Source organism: Hyla sarda, chromosome 6 (genome assembly GCF_029499605.1).
Source record: "Hyla sarda isolate aHylSar1 chromosome 6, aHylSar1.hap1, whole genome shotgun sequence".
NCBI classification, from domain to species: Eukaryota; Metazoa; Chordata; class Amphibia; order Anura; family Hylidae; genus Hyla; species Hyla sarda.
This window is the reverse complement of record NC_079194.1, coordinates 10,071,893-10,094,444: the sequence shown is the minus strand read 5'-3', so window position 1 is coordinate 10,094,444 and position 22,552 is coordinate 10,071,893. Positions and strand designations below refer to the sequence as shown.

General features: G+C 33.8%; 1 protein-coding gene across 1 annotated transcript in view; it reads right to left on the bottom strand.

Moving 5' to 3' along the window:
• Nucleotides 1–9,725: 9,725 nt before the first annotated feature.
• The window catches only part of BARHL2 (BarH like homeobox 2), a 15,613-nt gene continuing 2,786 nt past the window's right edge, over nucleotides 9,726–22,552 (bottom strand). Inside the window, exons 2-3 of the mRNA XM_056528010.1 lie at nucleotides 20,458–20,683; nucleotides 9,726–10,176 (exon numbers count right to left, since the gene is read on the bottom strand). Of these exons, the coding sequence (XP_056383985.1) occupies nucleotides 9,864–10,176; nucleotides 20,458–20,683 (539 nt within the window). The 3' untranslated portion in view covers nucleotides 9,726–9,863. The remainder of the gene's footprint in view (nucleotides 10,177–20,457; nucleotides 20,684–22,552) is intronic.

Here is a 22,552-nt window from a genome sequence, read left to right as displayed (position 1 = left end):
TTCTCAACCTGGGTGCCTCCAGCTGTTGCAAAACTACAACTCCCAGCATGCCCGGACAACCACTATTATAATTTATATAATTCAGACACTAAATGCATTTTTTTTTTTATCGTGCATCATTACTGCTTCTCAGTATTTCCCAAACCTGGGTGCCTCCAGCTGTTGCAAAACTACAACTCCCAGCATGCCCGGACAACCACTATCATAATTTATATAATTCAGACACTAAATGCATTTTCTTTTTTATCGTGCATCATTACTGCTTCTCAGTATTTCCCAAACCTGTGTGCCTCCAGCTGTTGCAAAACTACAACTACCAGCATGCCCGGACCGCCACTATTATAATTTATATAATTCAGACACTAACTGCACTTTTTTCATCATGCATCCTTACTGCTTCCCATTATTACCCAACCAGTGTGCCTCCAGCTGTTGCAAAACTACAACTCCCAGCATTCCCGGACAACCACTATTATAATTTATATAATTCCGACACTAACTGCACTTTTTTATCATGCATCCTTACTGCTTCTCAGTGTTTCCCAAACCTGGGTGCCTCCAGCTGTTGCAAAACTACAACTCCCAGCATGCCCGGACAGCCTTTATACTTAGAATACTATATATTTAATTTGGACACTTCATGCATTTTTTTTTTAATCAATGCATCCTCATTACTTCTCTATTCCCTGTACGTCATTGTTTCTCAACCTGTGTGCCTCCAGCTTTTGAAAAACCACAACTCCCAGCAAGCCCGGACAGCCACTATTATAATTTATATAATTCAGAAACTAGCTGCACTTTTTTCATCATGCATCCTTACTGCTTCCCATTATTTCCCAACCAGTGTGCCTCCAGCTGTTGCAAAACTACAACTCCCAGCATTCCCGGACAACCACTATTATAATTTATATAATTCAGACACTAACTGCACTTTTTTATCATGCATCCTTACTGCTTCTCAGTGTTTCCCAAACCTGTGTGCCTCCAGCTGTTGCAAAACTACAACTCCCAGCATGCCCGGACAGCCTTTATTCTTAGAATACCATATATTTAATTTAGACACGTCATGCATTTTTTTACAATGCATCCTCATTGCTTCTCTATTCCCTGTACGTCATTGTTTCTAAACCAGAGTGCCTCCAGCTGTTGCAAAACTACAACTCCCAGCATGCCCGGACCACCCCTATTATAATTTATATCATTCAGACACTAAATGCATTTTTTTTTTCTCGTGCACTTTTTTCATCATGCATCCTTACTGCTTCCCATTATTTCCCAACCAGTGTGCCTCCAGCTGTTGCAAAACTACAACTCCCAGCATTCCCGGACAACCACTATTATAATTTATATAATTCAGACACTAACTGCACTTTTTTATCATGCATCCTTACTGCTTCTCAGTGTTTCCCAAACCTGGGTGCCTCCAGCTGTTGTAAAACTACAACTCCCAGCATGCCCGGACCACCACTATTATAATTTATATAATTCAGACACTAAATGCATTTTTTTTCATCATGCATCCCTACTGCTTCTCAGTATTTCCCAAACCTGGGTGCCTCCAGCTGTTGCAAAACTACAACTCCCAGCATGCCCGGACAGCCAACGGCTGTCCGGGCATGCTGGGAGTTGTAGTTTTGCAACAGCTGGAGGCACCCTGATTGGAAAACACTGCTGTAAGTGAACAGGACTATAGGTGGGAGCTGTCCATAGTGCTGAACCTCTTCTGCACTTTACCTGCTCCACAATGCATTTTTCCTATATATTTCCTTCAATATGACCAGAATTTTTATTTTTTTTTTTTTTATTTTTTTTTTTTAACTAGTAAAAGCCAAAAAAAAAAAAAAAAAGATGAGAAAGGCATCTACAGGAATCTACAGGCATCTACCCAGCGCTTTATGGCAGCTCTGAGTCTCTTGAACATTTGGGCTGATAGACTATTGCAGACTCCAATGTGTGCACATCCATTCCTCCTCACCCCCATTGTATCTTTTACTTTCCTCAGAAGGGTCTTGTGGCCTTTTTGTGTGAACGATCTGTTCAGCTCTTCCCAGGTAATAGTCTCCATTATTGTGCCCATCACCAGTCTCTGCCTCCTCCATCCCCTTCTCCTCTATCATGGAGGTGACTGCAAATCGTTTTATGGCTGAGCAATTGGAGAAAAGATAAGGAGGGAAAGTTTTGGGCTCAGTGCTCTGTGGCCATTGTCAGTATGGATGTCAATGGGGGAAAGAAGAACAACTGATGTTTTGGAAATATAACTAAATATAAATAAATGAAAAGAAAAAAAATACACATATATATATAAATATATATATATATATATATATATATATATATATATATATAAACACACACACATACAAATATAAATAAATAAATACAAATATATGTTTATGTGTATATATATATGTAAATCATAAAATGTTGCAGTATCTTGTAATAGCTTTTTTATTGGACTAACAGAATTTTATTATTTGCATCACTGGACTAATATGGCTACTCAAATTTACTATATATATATATATATATATATATATATATATGTATATGTGTGTGTATATATATATATATATATATCTATAAAAATATATCTATGTATATATATATATATATACATACAAATAAAAAAAAAATACATGTATATATATATATATATATATATATATATATATATATAATATATATATATATATATATACACACACATACATACAAATATAAAAAATAAAAAGAATATATGTATAGATTATATACACATACATATAAATATAAATAAATAAAAAAATATATATATATATATACATACATATACAAATATAAAAAAAAATAAAGTATGTATATATATATATATATAAACAAATATATAAATATATATGTATATATGAATAAATATAAAAAAAATTATAAAATAAAATGTGTATATATATATATATATATATATGTATACACACAAATATAAACAAAAAAAATTTTAACATATAAATAAAGATATGAATGAATATATATATATATATATATATATATTTTTTTTTTTTATATAAAATAAATATAAAAATAAGTTTTAAATGCTAATTACTAAATCTTTTACCTCCTGGTCTTTGGATATGATGATCACCAGTGCAGAATAGTTGCAAGAATCCATAGGGAAAGATTCTTCTATTTGCTACAATGACTAAAAGTTATAAAAATAAAATAAAAAAAAGTGTGATCTTGTAGAAATGGCACAACAATAAGTAAAGGTTTTACCTGTTAAGAAATGTTGCCGAATTCTACTTATTCAAAACAAAAAATAATTAAATAAATAAATACATTTAATAAAAAATAAAATAAAGTCCTGTAGGTGCAGGATAAGGATGTATTCTAGGAGATAGAGTTACTTTTCATGGATAATATTTATAAGAAATATAGATACTATTTATGGATGATATTCATAGGGTAAATAGAAACTTAGAAACTATCCATGGATAATGTTCATAAGGATATGGAGACCATCCATAGTCATGAGAAACATAGATACTATCCATGGATAATATAAGGAATATAGATGCTATCCATGGATAATATTCATATATAATGTTTATAAGGATATGGAGACCATCCATAGTCATAAGAAATATAGATGCTATCCATGGATAATATAGGGATATAGATACTAATTATAGATAATGTTAAGGAATATAGATACTATCCATGGATAATATAGGGAATATAGTTGCTATTCATGGATAATATTCAGAGGTAATGTTTATAAGGATATGGAGACCATCCATGATAACATAGGGAATATGGATACTGTTCATGAATAATGTTTATAAGAATATAGATACTATTTATGGATAATATTCACAGGGAATAAAGATACTATCCATGGATAATATAAGCAATATAGATACTATTCAAGGATAATATAGGGATATAGATACTAATTATAGATAATGTTAAGGAATATAGATACTATTCATGGATAATATAAGGGATATAGATACTATTCATGGATAATATAAGGAATATAGATACTATTCATGGATAATATAAGGAATATAGATACTATTCATGGATAATATAAGGAATATAGATACTATTCATGGATAATATAAGGGATATAGATACTATTCATGGATAGTATAAGGAATATAGATACTATTCATGGATAATATAAGGAATATAGATACTATTCATGGATAATATAAGGAATATAGATACTATTCATGGATAATATAAGGAATATAGATACTATTCATGGATAATATAAGGAATATTGATACTATTCATGGATAATATAATGAATATAGATACTATTCATGGATAATATAAGGAATATAGATACTATTCATGGATAATATAAGGAATATAGATACTATTCATGGATAATATAAGGAATATTGATACTATTCATGGATAATATAATGAATATAGATACTATTCATGGATAATATAAGGAATATAGATACTATTCATGGATAATATAAGGAATATTGATACTATTCATGGATAATATAATGAATATAGATACTATTCATGGATAATATAAGGAATATAGATACTATTCATGGATAATATAAGGAATATAGATACTATTCATGGATAATATAAGGAATATAGATACTATTCATGGATAATATAAGGAATATAGATACTATTCATGGATAATGTAAGGAATATAGATACTATTCATGGATAATCACAAGTTGCTGTAGTTGACCCCGTAAGGAAGTTTAATGTTTAATATGGAAGCCCAATGTGCCCCCCAGAATGTATTTTGCTCATTTACTATGTCACCTTTTTGGGGTAACACTGCAGCCTGCACGGACACTGACTACACATGTAGCAGAGTTAGGTTTTCTATGGGATACACAGTTTATCTGCAGGTGTCAGGTAAGTTCTCATAACCCGGTGTGTACAGCAGGTAGATACAAAACCAGCTCTGCTACATCTCAAAGGTCTTTATTGTAAGTTATAGTTAAAGGAACATAAAGTGGTGACAAAGTTATTGGGACAAATTCTGAACGTAGCTTTTTTGTGTTAATGTGTGAGTTGTGTGTATTTACACCAGTGGTCTTCAAACTGTGGCCCTCCAGATGTTGCAAAACTACAATCCGGGCATGCTGGGAGTTGTAGTTTTGCAACAGCTGGAGGGCCACAGTTTGAAGACTGCTGATTTACACCTATGTGTGGGGGGGGGGGGGGGGTACATTTACAAATGCAATGCATATATATATGTCTGTGGGTGTATGTGTATATATATATATATATATATATATAGACACATGTATATATTTCTTTTTATCTATATATATATATACACACACACACTGTACATATAATACATGAAAACAGAAGGTATTGACCAGATGACCTCCACCATTTATGTTGGGGATGACAGTCAGCTTTGCTGTATTCTCGGGGTTGGTGTGTAGGGGCAATGGCTGGAAAGAAGGGGTCCCCGGCCGGGCAGGATTAGCAGATACAAGGGCACAGACCAGGGGGGCGTCCTGCTCCCCTCTCATAGATGGACACTACAGGGTATAATGGGGTTTTGTGGTAAATTTATTAGTAGAGAAATCCGCAGCTAAAGAAATGTCCAGTGTGGCCCGACCCCAAGAGGACCCCCAAAGGACCCCCCAGAGGACCCCCAAAGGACCCCCAGAGGACCCCAAAAGGACCCCCAGAGGACCCCCCAAAGGACCCCCAGAGGACCCCAAAGGACCCCCAGAGGAACCCCAGAGGACCCCCAAAGGACCCCCAGAGGACCCCAAAGGACCCCCCCAAAGGACCCCCCAAAGGACCCCCAGAGGACCCCCAAAGGACCCCCCAAAGGACCCCCAGAGGACCCCCAAAGGACCCCCCAAAGGACCCCCAGAGGACCCCCAGGATTCCGCCCCATTAATCTTTTATACAGAATTGCTGGATATCTGTCTAATTTTATAGACGGAAATATTGAAATCCGTCTGCACCGTGAGTGGTCGGAGCTCCTCATTATATAAGATAAATATAAGGTATAAGAAACTGCGGCAAAAGATCAATGGAAAAGTCATCCCGAATATATGTGAGGACAGAAGGTGATGAGGAAGATGAGGAGGAGGAGGAAGATGAGGAGGAGGAGGAGGATAAGGAAGATGAGGAGGAGGAGGAGGATAAGGAAGATGAGGAGGAGGAGGAGGATGAGGAGGATAAGGAAGATGATGATGAGGAGGAGGATAAGGAAGATGAGGAGGAGGAGGAGGATAAGGAAGATGAGGAGGAGGAGGAGGAGGAGGAGGATAAGGAAGATGAGGAGGAGGATAAGGAAGATGAGGAGGAGGAGGAGAAGGATGAGGAGGAAAAAGATAAGGAAGATGAGGAGGAGGATAAGAAAGATGAGGAGGAGGAGGATAAGGAAGATGAGTAGGAGGATAAGGAAGATGAGGAGGAGGATAAGAAAGATGAGGAGGAGGAGGATAAGGAAGATGAGGAGGAGGATAAGGAAGATGAGGAGGATAAGGAAGATGAGGAGGAGGAGGAGGAAGATGAGGAGGAGGAGGAGGAGGAAGATGAGAAGGAGGATGAGGAAGATGAGGAGGATAAGGAAGATGAGGAGGATAAGAAAGATGAGGAGGAGGAAGATGAGGAGGAGGAGGAGGAGGAAGCTGAGGAGGATAAGGAAGATGAGGAGGATAAGAAAGATGAGGAGGAGGAGGAAGATGAGGAGGAGGGGGATAAGGAAGATGAGGAGGAAGATAAGGAAGATGAGGAGGATAAGGAAGATGAGGAGGAAGATAAGGAAGATGAGGAGGAAGATAAGGAAGATGCGAAGGATAAGGAAGATGAGGAGGATACAGAAGATGAGGAGGAGAATAAGGAAGATGAGGAGGAGGATAAGGAAGATGAGGAGGAAGATAAGGAAGATGAGGAGGAAGATAAGGAAGATGCGGAGGATAAGGAAGATGAGGAGGATACAGAAGATGAGGAGGAGAATAAGGAAGATGAGGAGGAGAATAAGGAAGATGAGGAGGAGGATAAGGAAGATGAGGAGGAAGATAAGGAAGATGAGGAGGAAGATAAGGAAGATGAGGAGGAAGATAAGGAAGATGCGGAGGATAAGGAAGATGAGGAGGATACAGAAGATGAGGAGGAGAATAAGGAAGATGAGGAGGAGGATAAGGAAGATGAGGAGGAAGATAAGGAAGATGCGGAGGATAAGGAAGATGAGGAGGATACAGAAGATGAGGAGGAGGATAAGGAAGATGAGGAGGAGGATAAGGAAGATGAGGAGAAGGAGGAGGAGGAGGAGGAAAAGGAAGATGAGGAGGAAGATAAGGAGGATGAGGAAGATGAGGAGGAGGATCAGAAAGATGATGATGATGAGGAGGAGGAGGATAAGGAAGATGAGGAGGAAGATAAGGAAGATGAGGAGGATAAGGAAGATGAGGAGGAGGATGAGGAAGATGAGGAAGAGGAGGAAGATGATGATGAGGAGGAGGAAGATGATGATGAGGAGGAGAAGGATAAGGAAGAAGAGGAGGAAGAAGAGGAGGAGGAGGAGGAGGATAAGAAAGATGAGGAGGAGGATGAGGAGGAAGAGGGTGATGAAGATAAGGTAGATGAAAAGGATGATGAGTAGGATGAGGATAATTTTATCAGAATATTGTTTATAAAAATTAATTTATTTACAGATTGCTATACAGTGAATAGTAAATATTTAATCATGTTATTTAATTTGTTCTAGATAGATAGATAGATAGATAGATAGATAGATATGAGATAGATAGATAGATATATAGATATGATATAGATAGATAGATAGATAGATAGATAGATAGATAGATATGAGATACATAGATAGATATGAGATAGATAGATAGATAGATAGATATGAGATAGATAGATAGATGGATAGATAGATAGATATGAGATAGATAGATAGATAGATAGATAGATAGATAGATAGGAGATAGATAGATAGATAGATAGGAGATAGATAGATAGATATGAGATAGATAGATAGATAGATAGATATGAGATAGATAGATAGATAGATAGGAGATAGATAGATAGATAGATATGAGATAGATAGATAGATAGATAGACATGAGATAGATAGATAGATAGATAGATAGATATGAGATAGATAGATAGATATGAGATAGATAGATAGATATGAGATAGATAGATAGATAGATAGATAGGAGATAGATAGATAGATAGATGGATAGATAGATAGATAGATATGAGATAGATAGATAGATAGATAGATATGAGATAGATAGATAGATAGATAGATATGAGATAGATAGATAGATAGATTGATATGAGATAGATAGATAGATAGATAGATAGATAGATAGATAGATAGATAGATATGAGATAGATAGATAGATAGATAGATATGAGATAGATAGATAGATAGATAGATAGATATGAGATAGATAGATATGAGATAGATAGATAGATAGATAGATAGATAGATAGATAGATATGAGATAGATAGATAGATAGATAGATAGATAGATAGATAGATATGAGATAGATAGATAGATAGATAGATAGATAGATAGATATGAGATAGATATGAGATAGATAGATAGATAGATATGAGATAGATAGATAGATAGATAGATAGATAGATAGATAGATAGATAGATAGGAGATAGATATGAGATAGATAGAATGAACAGATATATGTGATAGATAGACCAGGCGGACAGATGGACGTTACACATTTCATGCTCTGTCTTCCCCTTTGTAGGTCGCCTGGAGCCCCCATTGCTGTAAATGTAAATATAGAAGTGTGCGCCCTGATCCTGTGTAATGTCGCCTGCAGTGTCCGTCTCCTGTCTGTTCCCTAAGATTCTCCGCTCCCCGGAACAGCTGTCAGATGGGGCTGAGCGGTTCCCAGGCCGCCCCCGACCTTCCAAATCACTCATTCTCCTCATTAACGGGTTTAAAATTCATAAAAAACGAGGCCAGGACGCGCAGACCCCCCCTCAGTGCCCCCGGCGCCCCCCCACAGTGCCCACCGCAGACCTAGAACCCTTGGCTTCATCTATATCAGTGGTCTTCAACCTGCGGACCTCCAGATGTTGCAAAACTGTAGTTTTGCCACATCTGGAGGTCCGCAGGTTGAAGACCACTGATCTAGAACATCATCCTATTCCTTTCCATGTGCCCAATAAATCTCATCTCCGTAGTAATAAGGAGTGTTTTATTTTATTAAAATTATTTCTTTTTTTTTCTTTACGTTAGAAAAGAGATACATTTTATTTATCAATTCAATTCTTTTTTTTTTTTTTTTCCTTTCAATCGCAAAAAAAAAAATCTCTGTCTTTTCTCTAATTATTTATTTGATTTGCTCAAAAAAAGACTTAAAAAAAATGAAGGGTAGTTTGTGACTTCGGACAACATATATTAAATCTGATATTTGAGTCTTTTTTCCCATGTACATGGTATATTAGAGATCATGTCACCACTCCCAATCAATCCGTCACAGATCAGTGCAAAGTTCTTCCGTCTTTTCCTTCCGTCTTGCGTTTTTCCTTTGGATTTGCGTCTTTCTCCATGTTGCGCCACTCTTGCGCCATTCTCACCCCAGTGTGCGCCGCTTCCTTCTCTTCCTCTGTATTTTCTCCATTTATAATGTTTTATATTATTATTATTTCATTTGTTATGGAGTCCAGTCCTCTTCATGATAGGGTTCTGCTCTATATAGGTCACAGTTCACACTGTATTAGGTGCCTGATGCCTTTTGGGGGGGGGGGGGGGGGTGCCCATAATCTGCCCCCCCCCCCACATGTGTCCCTATTATTTCGGGTCACCTCCGTCAGTTTTTGTCCTTGTGGGGTGTGATAGTGCTGTAGATAAGAAAAACGTACAAAAGAGGTGCGACTTCACCGCGTGTGTGGGGTGCCAGGGATGGGGTTACCCAAAGGGTTAAGCGCTGGTTGTCCCCCAGGACCCAGACCATGGATGAGCACCCTGGGGACCAGGGGTCTCTGCAGCTGAGGGTGGGGTGCGGGTGGAGTCCTGTACATACTGCTGTACATTGCGGCTGCGGCGGCCGCTGCGGTTGTGCTGTCCATACTGCTCAGCAGACTGGGGTGATAGAAATATGGGGAGGGGAACATCCTCTGCAGGGCCGAATAATTCCCGGCCTCAGCCAACAGCTCCAGCCCCACTGCGGTCTGACGCTTCCACTTTGTCCTATGGAGGAAGAGAAATACACTTGAGTATACAGAACTGTGCAAATACTGCTTAATATTCTATACGTCACCATATATATATATAATATTCTATAAGACACCATATATATATAATATTCTATAAGACACCATATATCTACAATATTCTATAAGACACCATATATATATATAATATTCTATAAGACACCATATATCTATAATATTCTATAAGACACCATATATCTATAATATTCTATAAGACACCATATATATATAATATTCTATACGTCACCATATATCTATAATATTCTATACGTCACCATATATATATATATATAATATTCTATAAGACACCGTATATATATATATCATATTCTATACGTCACCATATATATAATATTCTATACACCACCAGATATATATATAATATTCTATACGTCACCATTTATATATAATATTCTATACGTCACCATTTATATATAATATTCTATACGTCACCATATATATATAATATTCTATAAGACACCATATATCTATATAATATTCTATACATCACCAGATATATATATAATATTCTATACGTCACCATTTATATATAATATTCTATACGTCACCATATATATAATATTCTATACGTCACCATATATATATATATATATATATATATATAATATTCTATAAGACACCATATATATATCATATTCTATACGTCACCATATATATATATATATATCATATTCTATACGTCACCATATATCTATAATATTCTATAAGACACCATATATATATATCATATTCTATACGTCACCATATATCTATAATATTCTATAAGACACCATATATATATATCATATTCTATACGTCACCAGATATATATATATATAGAATATTCTATACGTCACCATTTATATATAATATTCTATACGTCACCATATATATATATATAATATTCTATACGTCACCATATATATATATATATATATATATATATATATAATATTCTATAAGACACCATATATCTATAATATTCTATACATCACCAGATATATATATAATATTCTATATGTCACCATATATCTATAATATTCTATACATCACCAGATATATATATAATATTCTATATGTCACCATATATCTATAATATTCTATACATCACCAGATATATATATATATAATATTCTATATGTCACATATATCTATAATATTCTATACATCACCAGATATATATATATATATATATAATATTCTATATGTCACATATATCTATAATATTCTATACATCACCAGATATATATCATATTCTATACGTCATTATATATATATAAGATTCTATAAGACACCATATATATATATATATATATATATCATATTCTATACGTCACCATATATATCTATAATATTCTATAAGACACCATATATCTATAATATTCTATAAGACACCATGTATCCCCCTTATGTATAGACTGCAGTATATATATATATATATATATATATATATATATATATAATATTCTATAAGACACCATGTATCCCCCTTATGTATAGACTGCAGTATATATATATATATATATATATATATATATATATATATAATATTCTATAAGACACCATGTATCCCCCTTATGTATAGGCTGCAGTATATATATATATATATATATATATATATATATATATATATATATATAATATTCTATAAGACACCATATATCCCCCTTATGTATAGGCTGCAGTATATATATATAATATTCTATAAGACACCATATATCCCCCTTATGTATAGGCTGCAGTATATATATATATATATATATATAATATTCTATAAGACACCATATATCCCCCTTATGTATGGGCTGCAGTATATATATATATATATAATATTCTATAAGACACCATGTATCCCCCTTATGTATAGACTGCAGTATATATATATATATATATAATATTCTATAAGACACCATATATCCTCCGTATGTATAGGCTGCAGTATATATATATATATATATATATATATATATATATATATATATATATATATAGATATAATATTCTATAAGACACCATGTATCCCCCTTATGTATAGGCTGCAGTATATATATATAATATTCTATAAGACACCATATATATATATATATATATATATATATATATATAATATTCTATAAGACACCATGTATCCCCCTTATGTATAGGCTGCAGTATATATATATAATATTCTATAAGACACCATATATATATATATATAATATTCTATAAGACACCATGTATCCCCCCTTATGTATAGACTGCAGTATATATATATATAATATTCTATAAGACAACATGTATCCCCCTTATGTATAGGCTGCAGTATATAAATCCAAAATATTCTATAAGACACTAACGCATCCTCCCTTAATATACTGGTTGCAGTGTATGTATATATATAATTTATAGGACACTACGCAGATGTACTGGTTGCAGTTTATATATATATATATATATGACACTATACAGATGTACTGGTTGCAGTATATATATATGACACTATACAGATGTACTGGTTGCAGTATATATACATATATGACACTATACAGATGTACTGCAGTATATATATATATATGACACTATACAGATGTACTGGTTGCAGTATATATATATATGACACTATACAGATGTACTGGTTGCAGCATATATATATATGTGACACTATATAGATGTACTGCAGTATATATATATATATATATATATATATATATATATATATATATATGACACTATGCAGATGTACTGGTTGCAGTATATATATATATGTGACACTATACAGATGTACTGGTTGCAGTATATATATATATATATATATATATATATATGACACTATTCAGATGTACTGGTTGCAGTGTATAAATATATGTGACACTATACAGATGTACTGGTTGCAGTATATATATATATATGACACTATACAGATGTATTGCAGTATATATACATATATGACACTATACAGATGTACTGCAGTATATATATATATATATATATATATATGACACTATACAGATGTACTGGTTGCAGTGTATAAATATATGTGACACTATACAGATGTACTGGTTGCAGTATATATATATATATATGACACTATACAGATGTATTGCAGTATATATACATATATGACACTATACAGATGTACTGCAGTATATATATATATATATATATATATATATATATATATATATATATATATGACACTATACAGATGTACTGGTTGCAGTATATATATATATGACACTATACAGATGTACTGCAGTATATATATATATATATATATGACACTATACAGATGTACTGGTTGCAGTATATATATATATGACACTATACAGATGTACTGGTTGCAGTATATATATATATGACACTATACAGATGTACTGGTTGCAGTGTATATATATATATGCCACTATACAGATGTACTGCAGTATATACTTCAGGCCCCCACAAGACGCCAGCTGTATATTTCCTGTAAGAACAGGCTGCAGTATATATATATATATGCCCCTATACAGATGTACTGGTTGCAGTATATATATACATATATGACACTATACAGATGTACTGCAGTATATACTTCAGGCCCCCACAAGGCGCCAGCTGTATATTCCCTGTAAGAACAGGCTGCAGTATATATACATATATGACACTATACAGATGTACTGCAGTATATATACATATATGACACTATACAGATGTACTGCAGTATATATACATATATGACACTATACAGATGTACTGCAGTATATACTTCAGGCCCCCACAAGACGCCAGCTGTATATTCCCTGTAAGAACAGGCTGCAGTATATATATATATATATATATATATATATATATATATATATATATATATATATGACACTATACAGATGTACTGCAGTATATATATATATGACACTATACAGATGTACTGGTTGCAGTATATATATATATGACACTATACAGATGTACTGCAGTATATATATATATATATATATATATATATGACACTATACAGATGTACTGGTTGCAGTATATATATATATGACACTATACAGATGTACTGCAGTATATATATATATATGACACTATACAGATGTACTGGTTGCAGTATATATATATATGACACTATACAGATGTACTGCAGTATATATATATATGACACTATACAGATGTACTGGTTGCAGTATATATATATATGACACTATACAGATGTACTGGTTGCAGTGTATATATATATATGCCACTATACAGATGTACTGCAGTATATACTTCAGGCCCCCACAAGACGCCAGCTGTATATTCCCTGTAAGAACAGGCTGCAGTATATATATATATGCCACTATACAGATGTACTGGTTGCAGTATATATACATATATGACACTATACAGATGTACTGCAGTATATACTTCAGGCCCCCACAAGGCGCCAGCTGTATATTCCCTGTAAGAACAGGCTGCAGTATATATACATATATGACACTATACAGATGTACTGCAGTATATATACATATATGACACTATACAGATGTACTGCAGTATATATACATATATGACACTATACAGATGTACTGCAGTATATATACATATATGACACTATACAGATGTACTGCAGTATATACTTCAGGCCCCCACAAGGCGCCAGCTGTATATTCCCTGTAAGAACAGGCTGCAGTATATATACATATATGACACTATACAGATGTACTGCAGTATATATACATATATGACACTATACAGATGTACTGCAGTATATATACATATATGACACTATACAGATGTACTGCAGTATATACTTCAGGCCCCCACAAGGCGCCAGCTGTATATTCCCTGTAAGAACAGGCTGCAGACTATCAGATCTCTCTTTAGCCCCTGCAGAGGGTTTTGGGGCTTTGGAGGCTTTTGTTCGGATTCTTCTGTCTCATCCTCCCCATCAATTGGGACGATTACAGGAGGAGCACAAGTATCCCAAAGGCAGGAGACCCCAGACAATGGCGCAGTGAGGGGCTGCAGGAGATGCTGTGGATTGTCTTCATACTGAGACACTTCTACCCTGGGTGTTAATTAGCACTAATACAGTAATATTTCTGGGGTATTATGGCAAATCAATGTGACAAATTCTTACCCTCCATATTTCTGGTATTCTAGCTCTAATCTATAGGACAGATTATTCCTATCACCTTCCCTATTGTCCTGACTACTGGATTAGAGGATTATCGTCCTGCAGATTTTCTGCATCACATTGTGATACTGTTACTGCAGTATGGATTGTGTTTACATTACTGATACTATTATAAATGGATAATACTATAAATGACTATTATTCATAGATAATATACTGTATATCGTTTACTAGTGCTCTTAACAACTGTGTATTGCTATTGGATGATTGCACTGTATCCTTTTTATATACTATAATACTGCAGTATCATTATTGTATCATCCTACTATGAAACCTTTATTGTTTACTATACTCCTAGAATCACTGAAGAATCATCTGTTTACTATAGTATTATTATTATAATATAAATTGTGTTATGAGATGTTACAGTTGTTTACTATATCATTGCACAATGAATAGGTATTATTTTGCTTTGCTATTATAGTGATCCTATTGGATTAATGTGCTTTGTGAGCTTTATATTACTTTTGCATTATCTCTTTGCACTAAGGAGTATTTATTGTTTTACCATTCTACTAAAATATTATAGAATTCAATCTATGCTCTATATTACAACTGGTATGTTATACTATACTAGATACATTCCTATAGGGTTATTATTATTAATTTTTTTTTTTTTTTTACTAAATTACAATTGTTTGCAATACTATAGTATTGTTATTGGATTATTGCAGTTATGGTATGTATGGTTTTACTATAATACTACAACATTTTTATTAGATGAATGAAGTATGTTGCTTTTTTATCACAGTTGTTTACTATATTAATAATAATAATAATTATTATAAAAAGGCAACATACTTCATTCATCTAATAGAAAATATTGTAGTAGTATAGTAAAACAATACATACTCCATATATTAATAATAATAATAATAATTATTATATGCAGTATGTATTCTTTTACTATACTACTACAGTATTTTCTATTAGATGAATGAAGTATGTTGCCTTTTAATTATAATAATAATGTTGCCTTTTTATCAAGTATGTTGCCTTTTTATCACAGTTGTTTACTATATTAATAATTATAATTATAATAATAATACAAATTATTACTATTATTATATATGGAGTATGTGTTGCTTTACTATACTAAAATTATTATTATTATTTTTATTATTATTATTGTTATATTAAGTATGAATTGTTTTACTATACTAAAATTATTATTATTATTATTATATGCAGAATGTATTGTTTTACTATACTAAAATTATTATTATTATTATTATTATTATATGCAGTATGTATTGTTTTTCTATACTAAAATTAGTATTATTATTATGTGCAGTATGTATTGTTTAACTATACTACTACAATATTTTTATTAGATGAATGAAGTATGTTGCCTTTTTATCACAGTTGTTTATTATATTATTAATAATAATGATAATAATTATTATTATAAGGAGTATTTATTGTTTTACTATACTGCAGCATAATTATTGTTGGACTAATCTACCATGTAGCTACCATAATACACTGCTCCTCAATAATTCTTATCGGAGTATTTTATCACAGGGTCTATATATATATATATATATATATATATATATATATATATATATATATATATATATATATATCTGTCACCTGTGTTACTATTACACCAGTCCAGTCCTATAATAGGATTATTGTATGATGTACTTGTCCTCTCTAGACTCCCATGGAAGTGAAAGGCTTGAAGTGCTCTTAGGAGAATACAGTGGATGTCACATGATGCTAAATGAGTTAATATCACAATATAAATACATTTTCCTACTTGTGACTTAATATGTGAAGAGCTAAATTGTGACTCGTTGGTTCCATGTTTCTGCCCAGGCTGTATATAGCTGAGAGCCTATGGAGCTGTGCCTGCTGGTGGGGGGGATACAAGGAACAAGCCCCTGACACATTATCTTACATTGCATACAAATGACACTAATTTTATCCGACAGAATTAGGGTGGCTAAAAAACCGCCTGTAATGAGACAGAAAATTATGGAAAAGAGAATTGGACTTCATTTACTGCAACAGGGACGAGGAGATGGGATGAGGGACCTACATTGGTTTCATTCAAAGAATACCATGTCTGAACCAGCTTGTTGACTAAAAACATAAGGGAACAAAAAATAAATAAATATAAATAAAGAAATAAAAAGAAATAAATAAAAAACCTCCTTATTTCTATCAGGGAATTCTCCAGAAATCCTTCTTGCTCCAGAGCTGCACTTATAATGAGGCTGTGATGGGAATAGTGAGCTGTGTATTCCTGGGACACAGTAATCTGTCCCGAGTTTTGTAATGAAGATTTACACATTATTTATTCATGTGTATATTAGTTGCTGTTTTTTCTTTGAAGCCATTAATTAGACATATTTATCTCGTTATCAGCACTCGGTGGGTTTTCCCCACTATGCAGATACAACCCCCCTTCCTTGAAGATACCCTGGGATAGGAGGAGGCTGCAGTGTGGCCCCTTTAACTGGAAAGGAATGGAAAGAATTCGCAATCTATGTTGGATTTGCATCCATAATTAGACTTGTATTTCCCTTTAAATCGAAGTGATACTGTATCCCAGCATTTCCCGACCAGGGAGCCTCCAGCTGTTGCAAAACTACAACTCCCTGCATGCCCTTACAGCCTTAGACCAGGGTGCCTCCAGCTGTTGCAAAACTACAACTCTCAGTATGCCCTTACAGCCTTAGACTAGGGTGCCTCCAGCTGTTGCAAAACTACAACTCCCAGCATGCCCTTACAGCCTTAGACCAGGGTGCCTCCAGCTGTTGCAAAACTACAACTCCCAGCATGTCCTTACAGCCTTAGACCAGGGTGTCTCCAGCTGTTGCAAAACTACAACTCCCAGCATGCCCTTACAGCCTTAGACCAGGGTGTCTGCAGCTGTTGCAAAATTACAACTCCCAGCATGTCCTTACAGCCTTAGACCAGGGTGCCTCCAGCTGTTGCAAAACTACAACTCCCAGCATGTCCTTACAGCCTTAGACCAGGGTGTCTCCAGCTGTTGCAAAACTACAACTCCCAGCATGCCCTTACAGCCTTAGACCAGGGTGTCTGCAGCTGTTGCAAAATTACAACTCCCAGCATGCCCTTACAGCCTTAGACCAGGGTGTCTCCAGCTGTTGCAAAACTACAACTCCCAGCATGCCCTTACAGCCTTAGACCAGGGTGTCTCCAGCTGTTGCTAAACTACAACTCCCAGTATGCCCTTACAGCCTTAGACCAGGGTGCCTCAAGCTGTTGCAAAACTACAACTCCCAGCATGCCCTTACAGCCTTAGACCAGGGTGTCTCCAGCTGTTTCCAAACTACAACTCCCAGCATGCCCTTACAGCCTTAGACCAGGGTGCCTCAAGCTGTTGCAAAACTAGAACTCCCAGCATGCCCTTACAGCCTTAGACCAGGGTGTCTCCAGCTGTTTTAAAACTACAACTCCCAGCATGCCCCTACAGCCTTAGACCAGGGTGTCTCCAGCTGTTGCAAAACTACAACTCCCAGCATGCCCGGACAGCCGAAGGCTGTCCGGGCATGCTGGGAGTTGTAGTTTTGCAACAGCTGTGAGCACCCTGGTTGGGAAACACTACCTTATCCTCATGAATATAAGAGTCCTCCTGTATTATAGACTTGTTTTGTGATCCCAGTTTTCACAATCATCTCTCCTTTATTGGATACATTGTTGCTAAGTATAATTTATGAACGTTCTAGTAGGTTACACATTGTAGCCATTTTTGTGTTCTCCATTGGATTTACTAGCAGGACATCCCATGACCACCACTGTGTCCCTTCTGCCTCCAGAATTTACCTTTCTTTTTGTTTTTTGCACAGATTTGCATTTTGTTGTATTTAGTATATTATTTTGCACCCATTAGTATGATTTTGCACCCATTAGTATTATTTTGCACCCATTACTATTATTTTGCACCCATTACTATTATTTTGCACCCATTAGTATGATTTTGCACCCATTAGTATTATTTTGCACTCATCACTATTATTTTGCACCCATTAGTATTATTTGCACCCATTAGTATTATTTTGCACCCATTAGTATTATTTTGCACCCTTTAGTATTATTTTGCACCCATTAGTATGATTTTGCACCCATTAGTATTATTTTGCACCCATCACTATTATTTTGCACCCATTAGTATTATTTGCACCCATTAGTATTATTTTGCACCCATTACTATTATTTTGCACCCTTTAGTATTATTTTGCACCCATTAGTATTATTTTGCACCCATTAGTATTATTTTGCACCCATTAGTATTATTTTGCACCCTTTAGTATTATTTTGCACCCATTAGTATTATTTTGCACCCATTAGTATTATTTTGAACCCATTACTATTATTTTGCACCCATTAGTATTATTTGCACCCATTAGTATTATTTTGCACCCATTAGTATTATTTTGCACCCTTTAGTATTATTTTGCACCCATTAGTATTATTTTGCACCCATTACTATTATTTTGCACCCATTAGTATTATTTTGCACCCATTACTATTATTTTGCACCCATTAGTATTATTTTGCACCCTTTAGTATTATTTTGCACCCATTAGTATTATTTTGCACCCTTTAGTATTATTTTGCACCCATTTGTATTATTTTGCACCCATTACTATTATTTTGCACCCATTAGTATTATTTTGCACCCTTTAGTATTATTTTGCACCCATTAGTATTATTTTGCACCCTTTACTATTATTTTGCACCCATTACTATTATTTTGCACCCATTAGTATTATTTTGCACCCTTTAGTATTATTTTGCACCCATTAGTATTATTTTGCACCCATTACTATTATTTTGCACCCATTAGTATTATTTTGCACCCTTTAGTATTATTTTGCACCCATTAGTATTATTTTGCACCCATTACTATTATTTTGCACCCATTACTATTATTTTGCACCCATTAGTATTATTCTGCACCCATTAGTATTATTTTGCACCCATTACTATTATTTTGCACCCATTACTATTATTTTGCACCCATTATTTTGCACCCATTACTATTATTTTGCACCCATTACTATTATTTTGCACCCATTATTTTGCACCCATTACTATTATTTTGCACCCATTACTATTATTTTGCACCCATGTCACTGATCTCACCTCCTGTTCTGGTACCAGGTCTTGACTTGGGTGTCTGTGAGGTTCAGGGCCGCAGCCAGGTCCATTCGGTCCTGTACACTCAGATACTTCTGTCTCTCGAAGCTTCTCTCTAGCTGGTTGAGCTGGTGGTCGGAGAAAGCTGTCCTCGCCTTCCTGGGCTTCTTGGACCTTACAGGGGGACTCTCCCGGCTGCTGGAGATCTCCCGGTCTCCTTCCTCCTTTGGACCTAGAGAAGAAGAGGAGATATGTGAATAGATAGATAGATAGATAGATAGATAGATAGATAGATAGATATGAGATGGATAGATAGATATGAGATAGATAGATAGATAGATAGATAGATAGATAGATAGATAGATATGAGATGGATAGATATGAGATAGATAGATAGATATGAGATAGATAGATAGATAGATAGATAGATAGATAGATAGATAGATAGATAGATAGATATGAGATAGATATGAGATAGATAGATATGAGATAGATAGATAGATAGATAGATATGAGATAGATAGATATGAGATATATAGATAGATATGAGATAGATATGAGATGGATAGATATGAGATAGATAGATATGAGATAGATATGAGATGGATAGATATGAGATAGATAGATATGAGATATATAGATAGATAGATAGATAGATAGATAGATATGAGATAGATATGAGATAGATAGATATGAGATATATAGATAGATAGATAGATATATATGAGATAGATATGAGATAGATAGATAGATAGATATGAGATAGATATGAGATAGATGTGAGATAGATATGAGATAGATATGAGATAGATAGATATGAGATAGATAAATATGAGATAGATAGATAGATATGAGATAGATAGATATGAGATAGATAGATAGATATGAGATAGATAGATATGAGATAGATAGATAGATAGATAGATAGATATGAGATATATAGATAGATATGAGAAAGATAGATACATAGATATATAGGTAGGTAGATAGATATGAGATAGATAGATATGAGATAGATAGATATAAAGATAGATATGAGATAGATAGATAGATAGATAGATAGATATGAGAAAGATAGATACATAGATATATAGGTAGGTAGATAGATATGAGATAGATAGATATGAGATAGATAGATATAAAGATAGATATGAGAAAGATAGATATTTAGATATATATATAGGTAGGTAGATAGATATGAGATAGATACGAAAGAAGATCGATAGATAGATATGAGATAGAAAGATAGATAGATAGATAGATAGATGTGTGTGAAAGATGTGATAGATAAAACATTCAAAGTGTATGTTGTTATTGTTAATAATAATAATAATAAAAATAATAAGAAATATTATTATTATTATAGTTCTTCATATTCTCAATTATTTTATTTTTTTTACTAATTAATATTTCCGAATATTTTTCATTACCGCTATTATCCCTATATAGTGTTTATAAGATTTCTGCACTCTGCATTATTTTATTTTGGCACTTTAGTTTATTATCCTTATTTATTTATTTATTTATTTATTCTCTACTCATGTTTCTCCTCCATCTCATACCAGGTGAGAACTGAAACGAAGGGGACCAGATATTATTTATCAGCCTTGTAGTTTTGTTTTTAATTATTTATTTAATTTTTTTTTTTCATCAACTGAAGGAAAAAAAAAATCGATCTGTCAAAAACCATCTCTGTTTGTACCAGTTTTTTTTTTCCAGCGTTTTTTTTTTTTTTTTTTATCTTCCCTGCAGGAAGAACAATAATCTCTCTAATTGACCCACTGGGGAGGATGGTTTACACACAAGGAATCGCCAGGCCGCACCGTGTACATCTGGTTTTGATCATTAATGCACGAAAAAAAAAAAAGACTCCTCCGAAATGATGGTGAGATGAATTGTATGAATCCGATAGGACACATAATGCATTTATGTAAAAAATAATAATAATAATAATAATAAAATAAAAGACAAAATAAAAAAAAAGTCAAAAAAATAAAAATAAAATAAAAAATTGTATTAACCTGCTGAAAATTAATTGACAGCAGAAACACAATAACTAAAAATAAAATAAAATAAAATATGAAATAAAATAATAATAAAA